Genomic DNA, 16021 nt, shown 5'->3' with positions numbered 1-16021 from the left:
TTTAAATGTGTTAAATGCATTCAAAATTTTAGTGACATTTTATGGATTAGTTCACAGCAAAATTTACACTCTAGCATGTTGTTTTGTTCAAACCCATATTTTTTGTCCCTTTCTTTCCAGAAACAAGGGGGTGAATTTTGAAATATATTGTCTATTCTTGTAATATCAGTAAATGAAGAAAGGGGCTGCCAGCAACTTACATATTTGTAAGAATAAGATAATATATGACTTTGTTTGACTGTATGCAATGGATTCCAAGCATTCTGAAGCCATACAGTTGCAATTTTGTGAGGAATAGGCAAAATTTTTAATTATTTGATTATTGCAGCCTCTCAATCGTTCATTGACTTAAAATCGAGAATCAGATCAGTTTGAAATGTGAACTAGTCATTTAGATCATCATTTTGAACTAAATCAATAAAAAAAAAATCATGAATCTTCCTCCTTCAAACTTTAGGAGGGAAGTAATAGTAACTTATAAAGTAATATATTTAAATAACAACAACAACATTTTAAATTCAGGTCTATCAATCACAAAACCATGGCTTTAGAAAGCTTTGAATATTATGCACACACTGTGTGAGCTATGCTTATTACACTTAGTTTTTTTTCTGTCGTTTTGTTGATTGACAGCCCCAGTCCCCTTTCGCTTTCACTTTATTGAAAAGACTGGCCTGGATATACTTGAGCAAAATCTTGCTCAGTCTCTAAAGTAAAAAAGTGTCAAGTTATTGCTTTTGGTGTTCCACTAAAGGACACGTCATATGGGTTTTAAGCTACATGAGGGTGAGTGAATCATCACACAGCTTTTATTTCTGGGTGAACTATTCCTTGAAGGTCCCAGAACATGAAATTTATTTTATCTGGTTCTTTTTCTGTTTAGTAAGGAGCACAGTTTATGGTTTTAATTTGTAGATACAAGGACCCTTTTTTTGCCCTAATGCACAGCTTCATCTCGTTTTCATCAAGGTCTTTCTTCTCAGTTAGACTTCATCTACTGTTGTTTTGGTCTTAGACCGAAGTCAACCCAAACTCAAAATTTAAATAATAAATAAAGAATAAACAGTATCTAAAAAACCATACTCTATATAAAGGTGAGATTTAGGAGAAATTGAAATGGATTTACTCCAAGTTCAATGACGTAATGTGGTTGGATACTGTAGCTTTGACGTCTTCAGTGGCGTCATTTTGTGGTTCTGTAATGTGGTCGGTTTTGACATTAAACCTTTTCAGTACTCATCCTTTACACATGTAAAAGTTTTTTTCTTTTCTGTGCAAAACTTCATCAGCAGCATTGTGGTTAGCACTTTAGCTACCGCAGAGCATCTCATTGTTAAACAGGGAAATTCTTTGCTGTACATGCTAATTTGTTGTTCCATACGTTGCAATGCATTGTCACAATCTTAACACAGTTATTTATTTTCGGAGTGTATTCATGGGAAATCACAATGGAAATGCCATGCAATTTATTTGAACATCATTAAATGTATTCAGTATAGCTCATCTTGAACATTGTGCCACAGTAGGCATGAAAGCAGTTGCTAAAGCATGGAAAATGTGATGTCAACTCACTTGTCAGTGTAACTTGGATATTATTTCTCTGGAAAGGTTATTGGTCTGTCTGTTTTTGCAGTTACTAAAGTTAAGATGTCAAATTTATTGCCTACCATGGGTTCTTTCTATAGTAACCATGGGTTGCCAGGTATGAATATTTCTTTTTTTCCGGCTCCACATCTTCTGTGAATGATACCCCAAAACAGCCCCCCCCCCCCCCCCCCCACAACAGGACACTTTTCCCCAAAATCTCTCTTTATTAATGCATGAGCTGAAGGAGACCTGTTATGCTTGGAAAGCTTGAGTTTGTTTTTCTGGCATTATTGATTAACCTGCTACTAATGTGAAATCCTGCATGCACAGATTGGTTTCCAAAAGCTGAAATGCCTTGCTTTTAGTGGAGCCATATCCATTGATCAGGTTTAATTGATTGTGATGAGTCTCACAGATATGTTTTCCAAAATATTCATCCTTTGCTTCACCTCTTATAGAACTTTTAGAACCTTAAGTTCTTCTAAATTGCCCAGTAGTTTTAAAATATCCACTGTGGAAACAACGTTCAAATCAGATAATGGACCCATTTCCAAAAAGTTGCACTTTACTAGCCTTTTTTGCACAAGTGCACTCCATAAACTCCGCTCAACACCCAGGCAAGAGGCAACCCACATCTTCCCCTAAACGGTTCCTTTACAGGTTTAGACATTATAATTTTTTCTTTTGGCAGCCGTGAAAGTTTTCTACTTGGTCCGTCTCTAGGGAAGGTACCGTGCAGCTGGAACCCCGTCTTTTGGCTGTCTTCATAAATCTGAATAAAACTTGTGGATGACCTCAGCAGAAAGAATAATGATAATAATCTTACGACAGTGTGTGGAGATGCTCTTCACTGGAGTATCACGCTTCGTGGCTCGACTCATGCTTGGTGCACCTGGAGTGTAGAAGCACGTTCTTAATGTACCATGTTCACTTACACCTGGGATGGGATCTGTTGGGACTATTGGACTATTTGTGCGGTCTAATTTCCTCTAAATGTGTTTGGAAGGTTGGTGGACTCAGAACGGTCTGCAATGTTGATTGATGGCTGTGGTGATTCATCAATCCCCGGCTGAGAATAGACAGAGCCGAAATGACTCAAAATAAGTTAGAGAAAGCAGAAAAGAGAACATGAGTGATGTATAAGAAATGAAGACCTATAAAGAAACCGGAGAAATGGCAGATATGGAAAAGAAAGTGTGATAGTATTGAAGATAAGACGAGACTACAATTATGTAGCTGTTTTGAAGATAGATTTGGTGTGTGTGTGTGTATGTATGAATATATATATATTATATGTATGTATGTATAAGAAAATACTCAAAGATACTCGATTTATAGAAAAAAAAAACTTTTATTCAGCAATGGGCAGGGCAGACTGATCAAAAACTACAGTAAAAATAATTATAATAGAAAAAATGGTAACCCTTTAGAATAGGTAACACTTGAACACATTAATATGCAGCAACGTATAGGTGTAACCGTAAAATAGTTATCAAAAAAATTATATTATACAATGGATAGTTCTGGTCCTTGATTCTGATTGGTCGAGCCAAGTTCGAAGCTGTTGTAAATTACTCTACAAACACACCTTAGTTTACATTTGTGTGTTCCTCGGCAATCGCTTTGTTGGAACCACAACCGTTTCTGAGGAACTACATTGTTTGGCGGAAGAATATTGTTTTCATTAACATCATTTCACTTTATTTGCTCTGTTTTATTTTGTGGAAACTTACGACGTATATGGAATAACCGTTAACAATTTAGTTCCTCAGAAACGGTTGTGGTTCCAACAAAGTGGTTGCCGCTTTGCGTGGTGCCCATCATCGCCCCTTAGCTGATATAAATTCACTGTAAACCATGGTTTCTTGGGGCTTATTACTCTAATAAATGCTTTTGTTTTGAACTTTCGAATAACTAAAAGAAAAATGCTCCACTGTTTCCACAAATATTAAGCATGCAATGGTTTTCAGAATTGATAACAATAATACATGTTTCTTGAGCATTAAATCAGCTTTCTTAGAATGATTTCTGAATTATCATGTGACACTGAAGACTGTATGATGCTGAAAATCAGCTTCACAGGAACAAAATATAACTTTAAAAAAGTGTTAAATTAATGAAACATTTTAATATGTAAACTATAAGACAGTATAAGCATATTAGCATATATACTCTTATTATTATTTAAGCTTTCTAAATGTGATTTCTGGAAGGTATGATTATCTAATTTATTTATATTTATTCTACCCGTTTATTGTGATTTCAGTAGAGATTGACCAATTGATCGGCCAGGAACCGGAATTAGCCGTTTTTTCGCACGATTGGCTCAGACCATGAACTGGTTGGTTAGTCTGTCAAATCCAAACCTGTCTGTTTTGACATGACCCTCACGGCGACTTATAGTAAAGTATTTATGTTGCGTCAGATGAGTGAGTGTGTGAGAGAGACTTGTGCAGAAATAAAATAAAAAAAATGAGTGTAACAGCACACACATAATGTTAAAGATGCACACTGCGGTAGTGTAAAAAAAAAAAGTAAATTTATACTGTAATATATGATTTTGGTCCGCAACATTGCAAGACCAAAATGTTTCAACATGACTACAATGTAACATTATAACTTATTGTTTATTGAACTTGTAATCAAGTGACTTACATTTTAGACACAAAATTAACTATTTTGTCTCTGAGCAACACAGTGGTGATCCATTACTGAATGGATCCAAGTTTTTGAACACCATCATTGCATTTCCCCCCAACATTTCTTATTTGAAGGTTTAAAAATATTTATCATATTTATATTTATTCATTAAATTATAATCTTGTAAAATTCTTTATGAATTTGGAATTTTGCTGTAATAAATGCATTTATGTTATCTCAGCTATATCGAACAGTCTGTGTAAATACATCTAATGCCATGAAGCAGCTTCTGTGTCTCATGCAGTAGAAAGATGTTTGTTAATACTGATTTCATTTTAATGGTAACAGCTCTACAGTTTCATATTATTCTAACTGAATTAATTGAAACCATGTAAGAATTTGATGATGTGAAAGACGACACATTTAATAAGTTAAGTTAAAAAATTCAAATTTAAGAAATAATGATGTCCTTTTCAGTTAATTGTAATTTCTACCCATTTTCTAGTCTCAGAGCACTTTATTTTGAGAGTTCTTTTAAGTGAGAGAACATCTTATAGTAATTTTTATTATGTAAATATTTTGTTACATTAAAAAAAGTATCGATTTTTGTTGTCTTGGGGTTTTGATGCCAGAAATGTAATTTTATTATTCAGTGATAATAAAACCGAGAAGGCTTTGCAGAACAATCTATAGAGTCTGTGTCTGTACTATTTTTTTTATGCAGTGCTTTCCGAAGGTGTGCCTAAATTCAATACATTTCATACAATACATATTTGTTATGAGACCATGATGCAGTCATGAGGTCTTAATTTTATGTCCTCATCATGTGCCATCCTGTGCTTCACCACATGTCTGCACATTCCATTCTAATCCAGATTTCTATATATGCAGGCAAATACACATGATTATAATAGTAGAGTAAATTGGAATCGGCCAAAAAAAATTGCAATCCACACATCTCTAGATTTCAGTTTTTATTTGAATTGATTTAAAGTTTTTTTTTTTTTTTTTTTTTTTTTTGATGCATTTTAAAATATCTTACAGACTTGATCATTCAGTCAATGAATCAATCATAAATGCATTTATTTAAAATAATTTTGGCACAACCCTTGTTAAATGCTTTGGTTTACCATTGCTGCTTTCCACAATTTTTCTCTGCATATTTGGCCTTCTGCTATTAAGGGAAGCTGCTAGTTAGTCTATCTGTTGTTTTCCAGCGTGGTTTCTGGCCACGGCTTCAGCTCCAGTGAACACTGCTGACGTGGGGTGTGGCTGTTTCTTAAGACTTTATATAAACACGGACAAGCACTTTTTCGAACCAAAAGCTGTAAATGGGGTATAACATTTTTTGTTGATGTCACTGGTATGAAACGTCCTTTTAGTCTTCTCCATAATCATGCTCTCTCACACTTGCCCTCGTCCTTGTTTAGTTTGTAAGTGGTTGTTGGCGTATCTTAAGGTCAGGCTCATTATAAGATAAATTCTGCTATTAAACTGTGTTTTCACAGCACTCCCTCCCTTTCAGTGCTGATTCTCATAGAAATGCAGGAGCAGCTCTTGTCAAGAAATGCTTTAACCGTTTCATTCTTTACAGCTTTTTATATGTGGTGCTTGATTTGTACTTTAAAACCTAGTCTACCATGAGTTACACTTTCTAAAGCGTTTATGATTGTTTTTATAATGTCAAACAGTTGCTGTGTCACTAGAATATACTACAGTATAATATTTCAGACTCAGTATGAGTCTTAAAAAGTCATAATTTGCTTTTCCACAAATTAAGGCATTAAAAAGTCCTTAAATCATAAATGTATGTCCTTAAATGTTGTATGCACTGCAAATGAATATCTTCCTCAGTATTTTTGTCTTGTTTTACAATACAAATATATACACATCCTTAAATCAAGATGCATTTACTTGAGATTTGTGTTTCATTTCAATTTGCTTCAAGTCAATTTACCTTCATAAAACCTTCAGAAACAATTTCCTTATTAATATTGTTTCATTTTTTAGCATTTTCTTCTCGTCCTTTGTCAATGCTGTTGGTAGATTTTGGAAGTAGACAGAAAAATATCCAGATATGGGCTGGTGAATTGGCTTGGATGATTATTTTAATGTCTTACAGGGAAATTGGACTGATGCATGACATCGATGCACATCTATATAGAGACTGATTTCAGTTGCAGAGACTAATTGCTCCATTTGTTTAATGAGTCAGATGGATTGTACCCTTGATTTGTAATTGCTATTGAAATGATCACAATTTTAGCCAGCCCAGAGCTAGCAGATTTCCCACAGTAAACATGTGTGTTTCCATCAGCTCTGGCTTATCTACGATTTACTGTTTCCATTTTATTATTCTACCTACTAGTTAAAGTGTTAACTGCTGAGCGTGTGTTTGCTTCCATTAAAGAGAAGATAGCATATGTGGTGGAGACTAATTTGAGATAAAAGCACTGACCAGTAGTTTCCCACACAAATTAGAGCACTGTCATCTAATCTGACCCTTAAGTGATGGGTCAGACACTGAGGTCAGAATCTTATGTCAAGTAATGCCATTATTATGTGGTTATTGGATGCTAGCCTTACCTCAATGTCTTGGCTAATGCTCAGGTAAATATCTTAATACATTCTTTGATTACAGGTCTTAGTCTTTGGTCATAGTTGCAAGATTTATTTCCTGTTTCTCATAAGAAGTCCTGAAAAAGGGACATGTCTGAATAAAACTTTAATTTCATTTTATTCTTATTTTCGCTTTTACTTTTTATTCAATTTAACAATTAATTAATTCTTATTTAATTGTGTTCTATTTTTTTATCTTTCCCATGTTTTATTTTTCTTTTACTTGACTTTTTTTCTTATTTTATCTTGCGGTTTAATTTTAATTTTAATTAAAAAAAAATTTAAACGATGACAATTAAACATGAATTAAATCCTTGAAGTCAATAATAAAGTAAATCTGATTGTATTTTACTTTATTAAAAAATAAATCCTGGATTAAATGTTATAAGTTAAAGGTTTTAAATAGATTTCTCTTAAATAAAGGTTTCTTTTAGTCATTTTTGGTTTTAAGTTGGTTTAATGAAAATGGAATAACTTTCTATGATTTCTTTTTTCTTTTCTTTTTTTAGCATTTTTTCTTAGTATAACTTTGGTAGCAGATGCTTGATGAGTTCAGAACTTGCTGATTTTCATGTCGGAATACTTTATTTCAGTAATTTGTGTTCATACTATAAAAACATGCAGCTCTAATGCTTTAAAAGTATTAGGACACCAATCTGTAGCTAATTTGTTACGTCTCTGAAAGCAAATCATGCCTTTTAAAAGAGTTGCATGCAAACTGTGGGGCACGACAAACTATTGCGTTTTTGATAATGAAAGTTAATAATTACAAATATTTATTCTGGTGTAGTCTGGTCTGAAGAGTAGGTTGCTTCCAGACATAAGGAACAGATCTTGCAGAGGCCAACACTGATATCATTTTCAGATGTGGATTTTAAGTTTTAGTGTAGATATAAGGTTTTTTTTCTCCTCCGCATGCCTTTCCTCTCGCATGTTTCCAGGCAGTTGAGATGGTTGTCTGATGGTGGTCTGATATGACAAGGCAAGCATATCTCCATCTGCGCTCCCCTGTGCCCTGGAGACGCTGGATTCAGGCCCGTCTGAGATTGATGCTCATCTTTTTAGGCCTCTCTTATCTTACACAATACACCCATACCCATCCTCAGTCTATTTCCTTTTGTGACCAACAAAGCTCTCAGAGCTCTGAATGTGCTTATTACCCCTCCCTCTTTCGCTATCTCTCCTCGCGATCGATTCTTGTGTTATTTTCTGTCATAATTGTTCTCTCATTTACCGCCAAACGTGCCAGCCTCTCGCTTGCGGTTCCATAAATGTTTCATCTTTTCTTTCAGTCTGTCATCTCTTTGGCTTTTGGCTTTTTTTAAGGTTTTTATTTGTAACCTTCAGTGTTTGATGCGTTCTATGATTATTGTGATATTTACTGGGTCGCAAGTTGTCAAATTCACTTTGTCAAGGGCTTATTGCCTCGCTGGCTTTGTTTGGGTGGAGATGTTTGCATCAACATGCTGTAATCCAGCCTGTGTGCTGAGGACGTCATGGAAGAATAAATGTAGGGCCCTTGTTCTCGATCTTTCCTGACAGGGGTTCCTATTACATGTTACCGCCCTTTGAATAAAGAATGGCTTTGTTGCAGTGAGCTTTGTGAAAAATGTGTTCTGTACCTTTCCATTTATCGTTTAAAAATGTAGTTCACCTTTGGGTTGGTCTGATTTTTATTTTACTGATAAAGGTTTCTGTAAACCTGTTGGCAAAATCAATGTTTCTGGTCTTGCAAATGAGCAGATGTCTTGCTCTACAGCTGTTTTGATGTCTGCAGTCTTTGGCTTTCTATAGTCTGAATCTATAGCATGACCACATGAACTCTGGCTCACTCCAGACATTTAGCTTTCATCAAACCGAGAGAGAAATCGATCTGCAGCAGTGCCGGTTTGATGTCTCTGGCCCTCTGGATGATCTTGTCATGTGTGATTGTGCAGTCGGCTGACAGGAGATTGACTCGTTCAGGGCTACTTGTACTTGAGGCTGTTGGACATGCTCAGTTGTCTGTGTTTCTCTTGTTGTCAATATTTCTTCCATCTGGATCATTAAGATCATGCATTGTTCAACAACTGGGCTTTGTACCAGTGATCTCCAGTGTCTCATTTGCTTTCATTTAAATTTTGTGTTACACAATTAGACTTGTGAACAAGCGAACAGTTTTATTTGAGTCTTTGAATTAAACGTTGTGATAGTTCACCTCAAAAAATGAACATTTTCATACTTTGCTCACCCCATATTCTTCAAAACGTTATATCTTCATTGTAACATTAAGAGATTTCGATATGGAAGTCAAAAGGGTCTGTTTTCTTTTGATTCTCAACGTTCTTCAAAATTTATTGTTTTGTGTTTTAAATCAAAAAGAATGTCATACAGGTTTGGAATGACATGAGTGTGTTTAAATGTTGACTGGTCATTTTTGGGTGAACTATCCCTTTATGTAGTGAAAATGGAGGTAGATTTGACAAGTTCAGTTTTAAGTTCAATTCATTTCCATGAATCAGTTCAAACTGTTTGTTTTAAGTTATCAACGTTTATGGAAGTGGGCCATTTTATTTTATTTAAAAATCTTTGTTTAAAATGCATACATTTTAAATATACGTAGGTAAATGTAACTGTAAATTACTGGTTATATGGTTTTAGTGAGGAACATGCTTTTATTTCTAACTAGATTTTTAAGATGTTTTAGTTACTACATTGTAATACAAAAATTGCCTGAGTATGTGCATGTGTGTGTAATATATGCACACACACACACACACACACACACATGCACAAGTTGAAATGTTTTACTTGCCAGCCCCCTCTCTTAATGAAATCTGTAGGATGTGGTGAGCTAAATGTAGCCTTGTGTTTTTTTTCCCCTCAGGTTTTTGGAGATTATTATCACTTCAGGCACCGCAGAGTGGTGAAGAGGTCTTTATCAGAGCACAGAGGAACACACATTCGTCTGCACACAGAACCTCAGGTATGTGTGAAATGTAGAATCTGGATCCGCCTCAGAACAGCCCTTTCCAGACATTTTTCCCCCTAACAAACTCAAAGGTTATGTTGACAAATCCTTGACTAAATGAAGTAAAAGGCCAAAATACTGAAGCCATTGAGATCTGAATAGGTCTCAGAGAGAGTACAGAAATTTTACACTAAAATAGCTGCTTTTAAGGCACAAAAATAACTGTGATCATAGAAGGTTACAGAATTTGGAGCATGAGATCTGTATAATCCAATACCTTTATCTCAATTTATTTGAGAAATTTTAAGATTTCATGGTTACCTTTTTTGGGTCAACATTTGGTACCATCGCTCTGTGATATTTTTTTAAACCTACTAGTACCCATTTTATAGTTTAAGTTTATCTGTTTAAATTTGATGTTCAGTGTTCGTGGCTAAAAAATAAATGTCATTTTAGACTGTATGTAAAAAAATGTAATAAAAGTGGTGCAAAAAAATTTGTGCTGTCAAAAGATTAATTGCGATTAATCACATCCAAAATAAAGGTTTTGTTTACATAATTTATTTGTGTGTTCTGTGTATATTTATTATTAATATATAAATACAAACACATGCATGTATATATTTAAGAAACATGTTATGTTTATCCATTTATATATATATATATATATATATATATATATATATATATATATATATATATATATATATATATATATATAAAAATGTATATGCATGTAAATATTACCGAAATATTTACTGTGTATATTTGCATTTATATTAACATAAAAAATATGCACAGTACACATTATGTAAACAAAAGCTTTTGATTTGGATACAATTAGTCGCGATTAATCTTTTGACAGCCTGACTTCCTGAGGTTGATAATCAACGGTTTATGAAGGTTAAACACATCCTTCAGTGATCTTGTGGGAGTTTCAGCTACTAATTTGTGCCATGTTCATGCAAAATGCCTTGAAGCAAGTGAAGTTTTTTAAAGCAAGCTATTTGCATTGTGCTGATTTATGACACTTTTTTGGGGGGTTAAATTACTTTTTTTTTGGTGGCATACCTTTTTCAACTTCAGCTAAAAGGACACTGCATGACTTTGGACATTTGTTATTGCCCTCAATTTTTAAGTTTCTCTGGTTGTTCTTAGACCTTGTTTCATCAGAGACTCCAACTAAAGACCCAATCTCTTTTGCAAACGTAAAGAAGCACGAGGACCAGCACACTCAATTTTCAAGTCATTCATCTTTGTTATTTCACCCATCATTCTAAACCACTCTCTCCTTTCTAGTTTTTTTCTTGTCTTCTGAAGAATTGAGGGCAGCCGTTTTCGGTTTGTCCAAAAATAGTTATTTCTCTTTTCCCAACTGTTTCTGGAAACCTTGCTGGTTTATGTTCCAATGTTTGACTTGTCTCCTCTGAACGTTATTGTGAATCTTTCCATTTGCACCCTCACATACTGTTCTTGTGAAACCTATATATCAAAACTCCTCAGTTTCCTCCCCTGTGCACGTTCCTCTTAAGAACACCAAATAAAACTCTTTTGGTTTCTCTTGTCACAGGTTTGAAATATGAGCGTTTAAAGTTGAGCAACCTGACATCTGCGTACATTCACTACAGCCTCAGTATCTGTTGCTTAACTGCTTTTCTGGTCCAGATGTTGAGTTCTGATGGGGCGTGAAACACAAACCCTGCAATTTTAATGCCAGAGGACTGCTAAGAAACCCTAGAAACCCCCGTAATGGAAATCACGGACTGGACCCGTATGGCCCATTACTCACTTTCTAGAGGGGGTTAAAAAGTCCATCTTGTAACATGGCTGCAGCGCCACGCTCCATCAGTGCGAATTGGCCTCCAGGTGCAGAGCGACTTCCCTCGAGATGGGAAAAGCACTCCATTGTCTGGTGTTCAGTAGTGATGAGGTGTGTGAATAATGAACCTACCTGGGTGCCAACACAATGACGGAGAGTCATTGCACACAGCCCGGTTTGACTCATTTGTCCATCTCAGATTCATTTATAGAAAGTTGCTTTTGTTGGTGAGCGTTAAATGATTAGTCCTTGAGCTACAATGGTGCTGGTTTTCCTCTTAAATTTCATGCTCTGAATGTGTTCTCAAATCATCAGTCTTTTTGGGAATTGCATTTTTTTTTTAAGTATAGACTGGAATAGTTGCTATTTTTTATTGTGGTACACCTTCACCATCTGTCAGAGATGATCTCAGTCACGTTATATACTTTTTGTCACTATTTCTTACCTCTAGCCTCTATTATACTCATGCTACTGTGACCTTGATTTTTTCATTGTCTGTTAACACCCACTCGCCAAGTGAACCAACACCCTCTAATTCTCCAGTGATTGTAAACTGTTATGATTAGTCAAACAGAAAATCAGGAAAAATTTAATAGAGAGCTGTAGAATTGTCAAATTACAATTCCAGCCACATATTTAAGATAAAAATGCAAATAAGTATGCAAAAACTGCATTCAAATTTAAGATGTGTAGTGAGCACTAGCAACCATTTCAATTGTCAATATTGTAATTGCACCACTTGCTGAACACCGGTAAACTAAGGTGCAGTTTGATTTATTCACCCACATTCGTCCTGTATCCTTAAGAAGGTACAACTTACAACTTGTTTCGGCCAAACATGATACAAATCCATCATTAAATTAACTGTACTGCTGCTGGTGTCACATTAAATATGATCTTTTTGTAACTACACACTGAAATGTGACAAACACTAAAGCTTTAAAGGAGCGGCAACCTCCCGCTCTCTCTCGTGAAGCCAACAAGGAAGTGACTAAAACTGTAATTCATCGACTGGCCGCTTGAGGCTGACTGCAAAAGGGAGTCAGTCCCATAGACTCCCCATGTTAAAATGCCCAACTATTTTGACCCTTCATGACAACTGTGATGGGGATGAATTTTTTTCTAACTCATCCATTTAAATTATATTAAGATATTATATAAATTATATTTATATATTATATAAAGTTCTGCATAATTAAGGGCGTGGCCAGTTGAGTGACAGGTGGTTTGCCGCTGCTGACAGTGCCGTCGCGCTAGATGGGTGTGGCTTCATCAAATAGCTCCCACCTTTTTCCCATTTTCGATTGTCCAGGAGAGTCGCGTGGTGACGCACTGCCAAGATGGCGACGGCATGCTCTGCACACTTTAAGCTTCAAAAACGAACTTCAGGAGTCTACGGGTCTCGGAATCTACGGAATCTCACCAAAATCTGCAATGAGACATTTTTAGTGCACAAGATATTGGTTCCAGTACAAGAAGTTATGTTAAAATAAACACAAAAATATTTAAATTTTATTTTAAATGACAAAAACATTTCAATTAAGTTGTATATCATTAAATGCAAAAAGTCTGACCGTGTTTAATGGGTACATCTTTTGATTGATTTAATTTTAGGATTTTTGGTTTAAAAATAAATGCACTTTAACAGCCATATTTGAATTTTTTTTTTTTTTTGACTTTTTTTTTCAAAGTATTGGCAGCCCTTGTGGGATTCCTTTGCAGTTGTCATGGCATTGTGTTGCTGCTTGTTTAGGTGAAAAGATTAACCTCTATTTAAATTTGTAGGATCGTCAATGGTCACTGTCGCTCAGCAGAAGGTTGACTCATTTAAAATGATTGACTTCTGGTCATTTTTTTTTTCTTATTAGAGATTTTCAAATAATACAAACAACCGAGACCGAAACAATCAAACAAACAGACAAACAAACAAACCCCAAGTGCTGCAAGTTAAATAAAATGTATAAGTGTATCTGTTAACAAAAAACATAATAAATCAAAACAGAAAAAGCCAAAAATCTCTAAAAATAAAATTTCAAATTTTGTGTAGGAAGGATTGGAGAGGTTCCCAAAGTTTCCTGAATTTGTCCTGTTTGTGGTTGAGGTCATAAGTTAATTTCTCCAAAGGAAGAAAGGTTGACAGCTGAGAAATCCACATGGAAATTGTAGGGATCTGAGATGTAGACCATTTTAGTAATATACATTTCTTAGCCAGAAATATGAGGGTAGTAAACAGAGATTTGAGGTCCGAGTCAAAAAGGTCTTTAGGAATGTCATTCAACAAAAAAAGTGAGGGGGATAAAATAAAACGTTTCCCTGTTATCTCCTGGATTGCAGAGTGGACCCCTCTCCAAAATGGTTGGATGTGAACACAAGACCAAAATACATGAAAGAATGTGCCCTTACAAGCTTTGCATTTAAAACAGAGGTCGGAACAACCTGGGAACATTTTATGCAGTCGGACAGGTGTAAAATAAATTCTGTGGAAAAATTTGAAATTTTGTTCATGTATGGAAATTGAGGTACATTTTGGAAAGATACCATCGCAGATCTTGGTCCAATTTTCAGAATTAAACAGAACTCCTAGATCCTGTTCCCATAGTGGTTTCAAAGAATCATACACTGAAGAATCAGAATGAGTTAATAAGGCATAAAATTTTGAAATAAGTCCTTTGAACGATTTAACTGATAGTATGGTTTCTTCCAATTCCGATAATTTAAATCGGAATCTATTTTGTTTTAAAAGAGACTCTATAAAATGCCGAATTTGAAGATATTTGAAAAAGTCTCCGGAGGGAATATCGAACTCTTCTCTAATTTGTTCAAATGATCTCAAAGTTTCAGAGGTAAACATTCCTGAGAAGTCAGACAAACCTTTAAAACTCCAATCCAGCAATCCAATGCTCCTAATCTGAATGGGAATGTCTGGGTTCAAAGCCAGAGGGGAGTGTATGGATATAGTTTGGGGGATATTCAAATGTTTTTTCACATCATTCCAAACCAGTAATGTATTATAGACAATCACATTATCATTAAGAGAGTTTATCTGAGTTATATTATTAATAAACCACAGGGAATCTAATCTTCTTGGATGGCAAAATAAAGATTCAAAGTCAATCCACATAGCATCCTGCTTATTCATAACCCAGCTTGTTATCATTTTGAGTTGAGCAGCCCAATAATAAAGCTGAAAATTGGGTAAGGAGAGACCCCCAAGGTCCTTTGGTTTACAAAGTTTAGAAAGACCAACTCTCTGCTGCTTATTATTCCAGATATAACGAGATATGTAAGAATTCAAAGTTTTAAAAAACGATGTAGCTAAATAGCATGGGAGATTTTGAAAAAGATAGTTAAGTCGAGGAAGTATGTTCATTTTTATGACGTTAACTCTCCCAAGAAGAGAAATTGGCAGAGGGGTCCACTTTTCTAAATCTTTTTTAACTTTTTGAACTAAAGGTGAGTAATTTGCTTCAAATAAATTATTCAAATCAGGGGTGAGGAGAATTCCAAGATACTTAAAACCTTTTTTAGAAATCTCAAAAGGAAATTGTATTGTAGGGTTATTAAAGTAATTAAAAGACATAGAAACAGACTTTTCGATGTTAACTTTGTATCCCAACAAAGTACTGAACAAAGCCAAGGAAGTCAGAACTGCAGGAGTAGATGTCTGTAAATTTTCTAAATATAAAAGGACGTCATCTGCATAAAGAGAGATGACGTGTTTTTTCCCGTTAATTATAATTCCAGATATCTCAGGATTAGTCCTGATAGACTCTGCCAAAGGTTCAATAAATAGTGTGAACAATAAGGGCGATAAGGGGCATCCCTGTCTGCAACCTCTACGTACTGAAAAACCTTCGTACATCAAACCATTTGTGTTGACGGAGGCAGTAGAGTCTGAGTAAAATGCTTAATAACATTAATAAAATTAGAGCTTAATCCAAATTTTTCCAAAACTAAAAACAAAAAAGGCCACTCCACGCGGTCAAAAGCCTTTTCGGCGTCCAAAGATAATATCATTGATATCTTTTTCTGAGTATTAAAATAATGTATAGCATTAAGAGCACGACGTACATTATCCGAACCATGCCTGGATTTCACAAAGCCTGCTTGATCAGGATTTATAACCTTAGGAAGAATTGATTCCAGTCTGCAGGCCAGAACTTTTGCCATTATCTTATAGTCTACATTAAGGAGACTAATAGGCCTATAAGATGAACAATCTAGAGGATTTTTATCTTTTTTTTTAGGAGTAAACTAATTGAAGCCTGTCTCCATGATGGGGGAATTTCACCTTTCCAGATATCATTGATCGCAGGCATAAAAATCGGATGGATATTGGGCCAGAATATTTTGAAAAATTGCCACTTCCCATTTGGCATGGATTGAATTGCTGCCCAAACCTCCTC

The 16021-nt window shown here is 35.1% G+C and overlaps 1 protein-coding gene across 2 annotated transcripts in view; it reads left to right on the top strand.

Moving 5' to 3' along the window:
* The window catches only part of LOC132117663 (furin-1-like), a 107653-nt gene that overhangs the window by 40332 nt on the left and 51300 nt on the right, over positions 1 to 16021 (top strand). For both annotated transcript variants that reach the window (XM_059526985.1, XM_059526990.1), the window contains exon 3: positions 9713 to 9811. In XM_059526985.1, the coding sequence (XP_059382968.1) occupies positions 9713 to 9811 (99 nt within the window). The remainder of the gene's footprint in view (positions 1 to 9712; positions 9812 to 16021) is intronic.

Source organism: Carassius carassius, chromosome 3 (assembly GCF_963082965.1).
Source record: "Carassius carassius chromosome 3, fCarCar2.1, whole genome shotgun sequence".
Lineage (NCBI taxonomy): Eukaryota > Metazoa > Chordata > Actinopteri > Cypriniformes > Cyprinidae > Carassius > Carassius carassius.
This window is presented reverse-complemented; position numbering and strand designations above follow the sequence as displayed.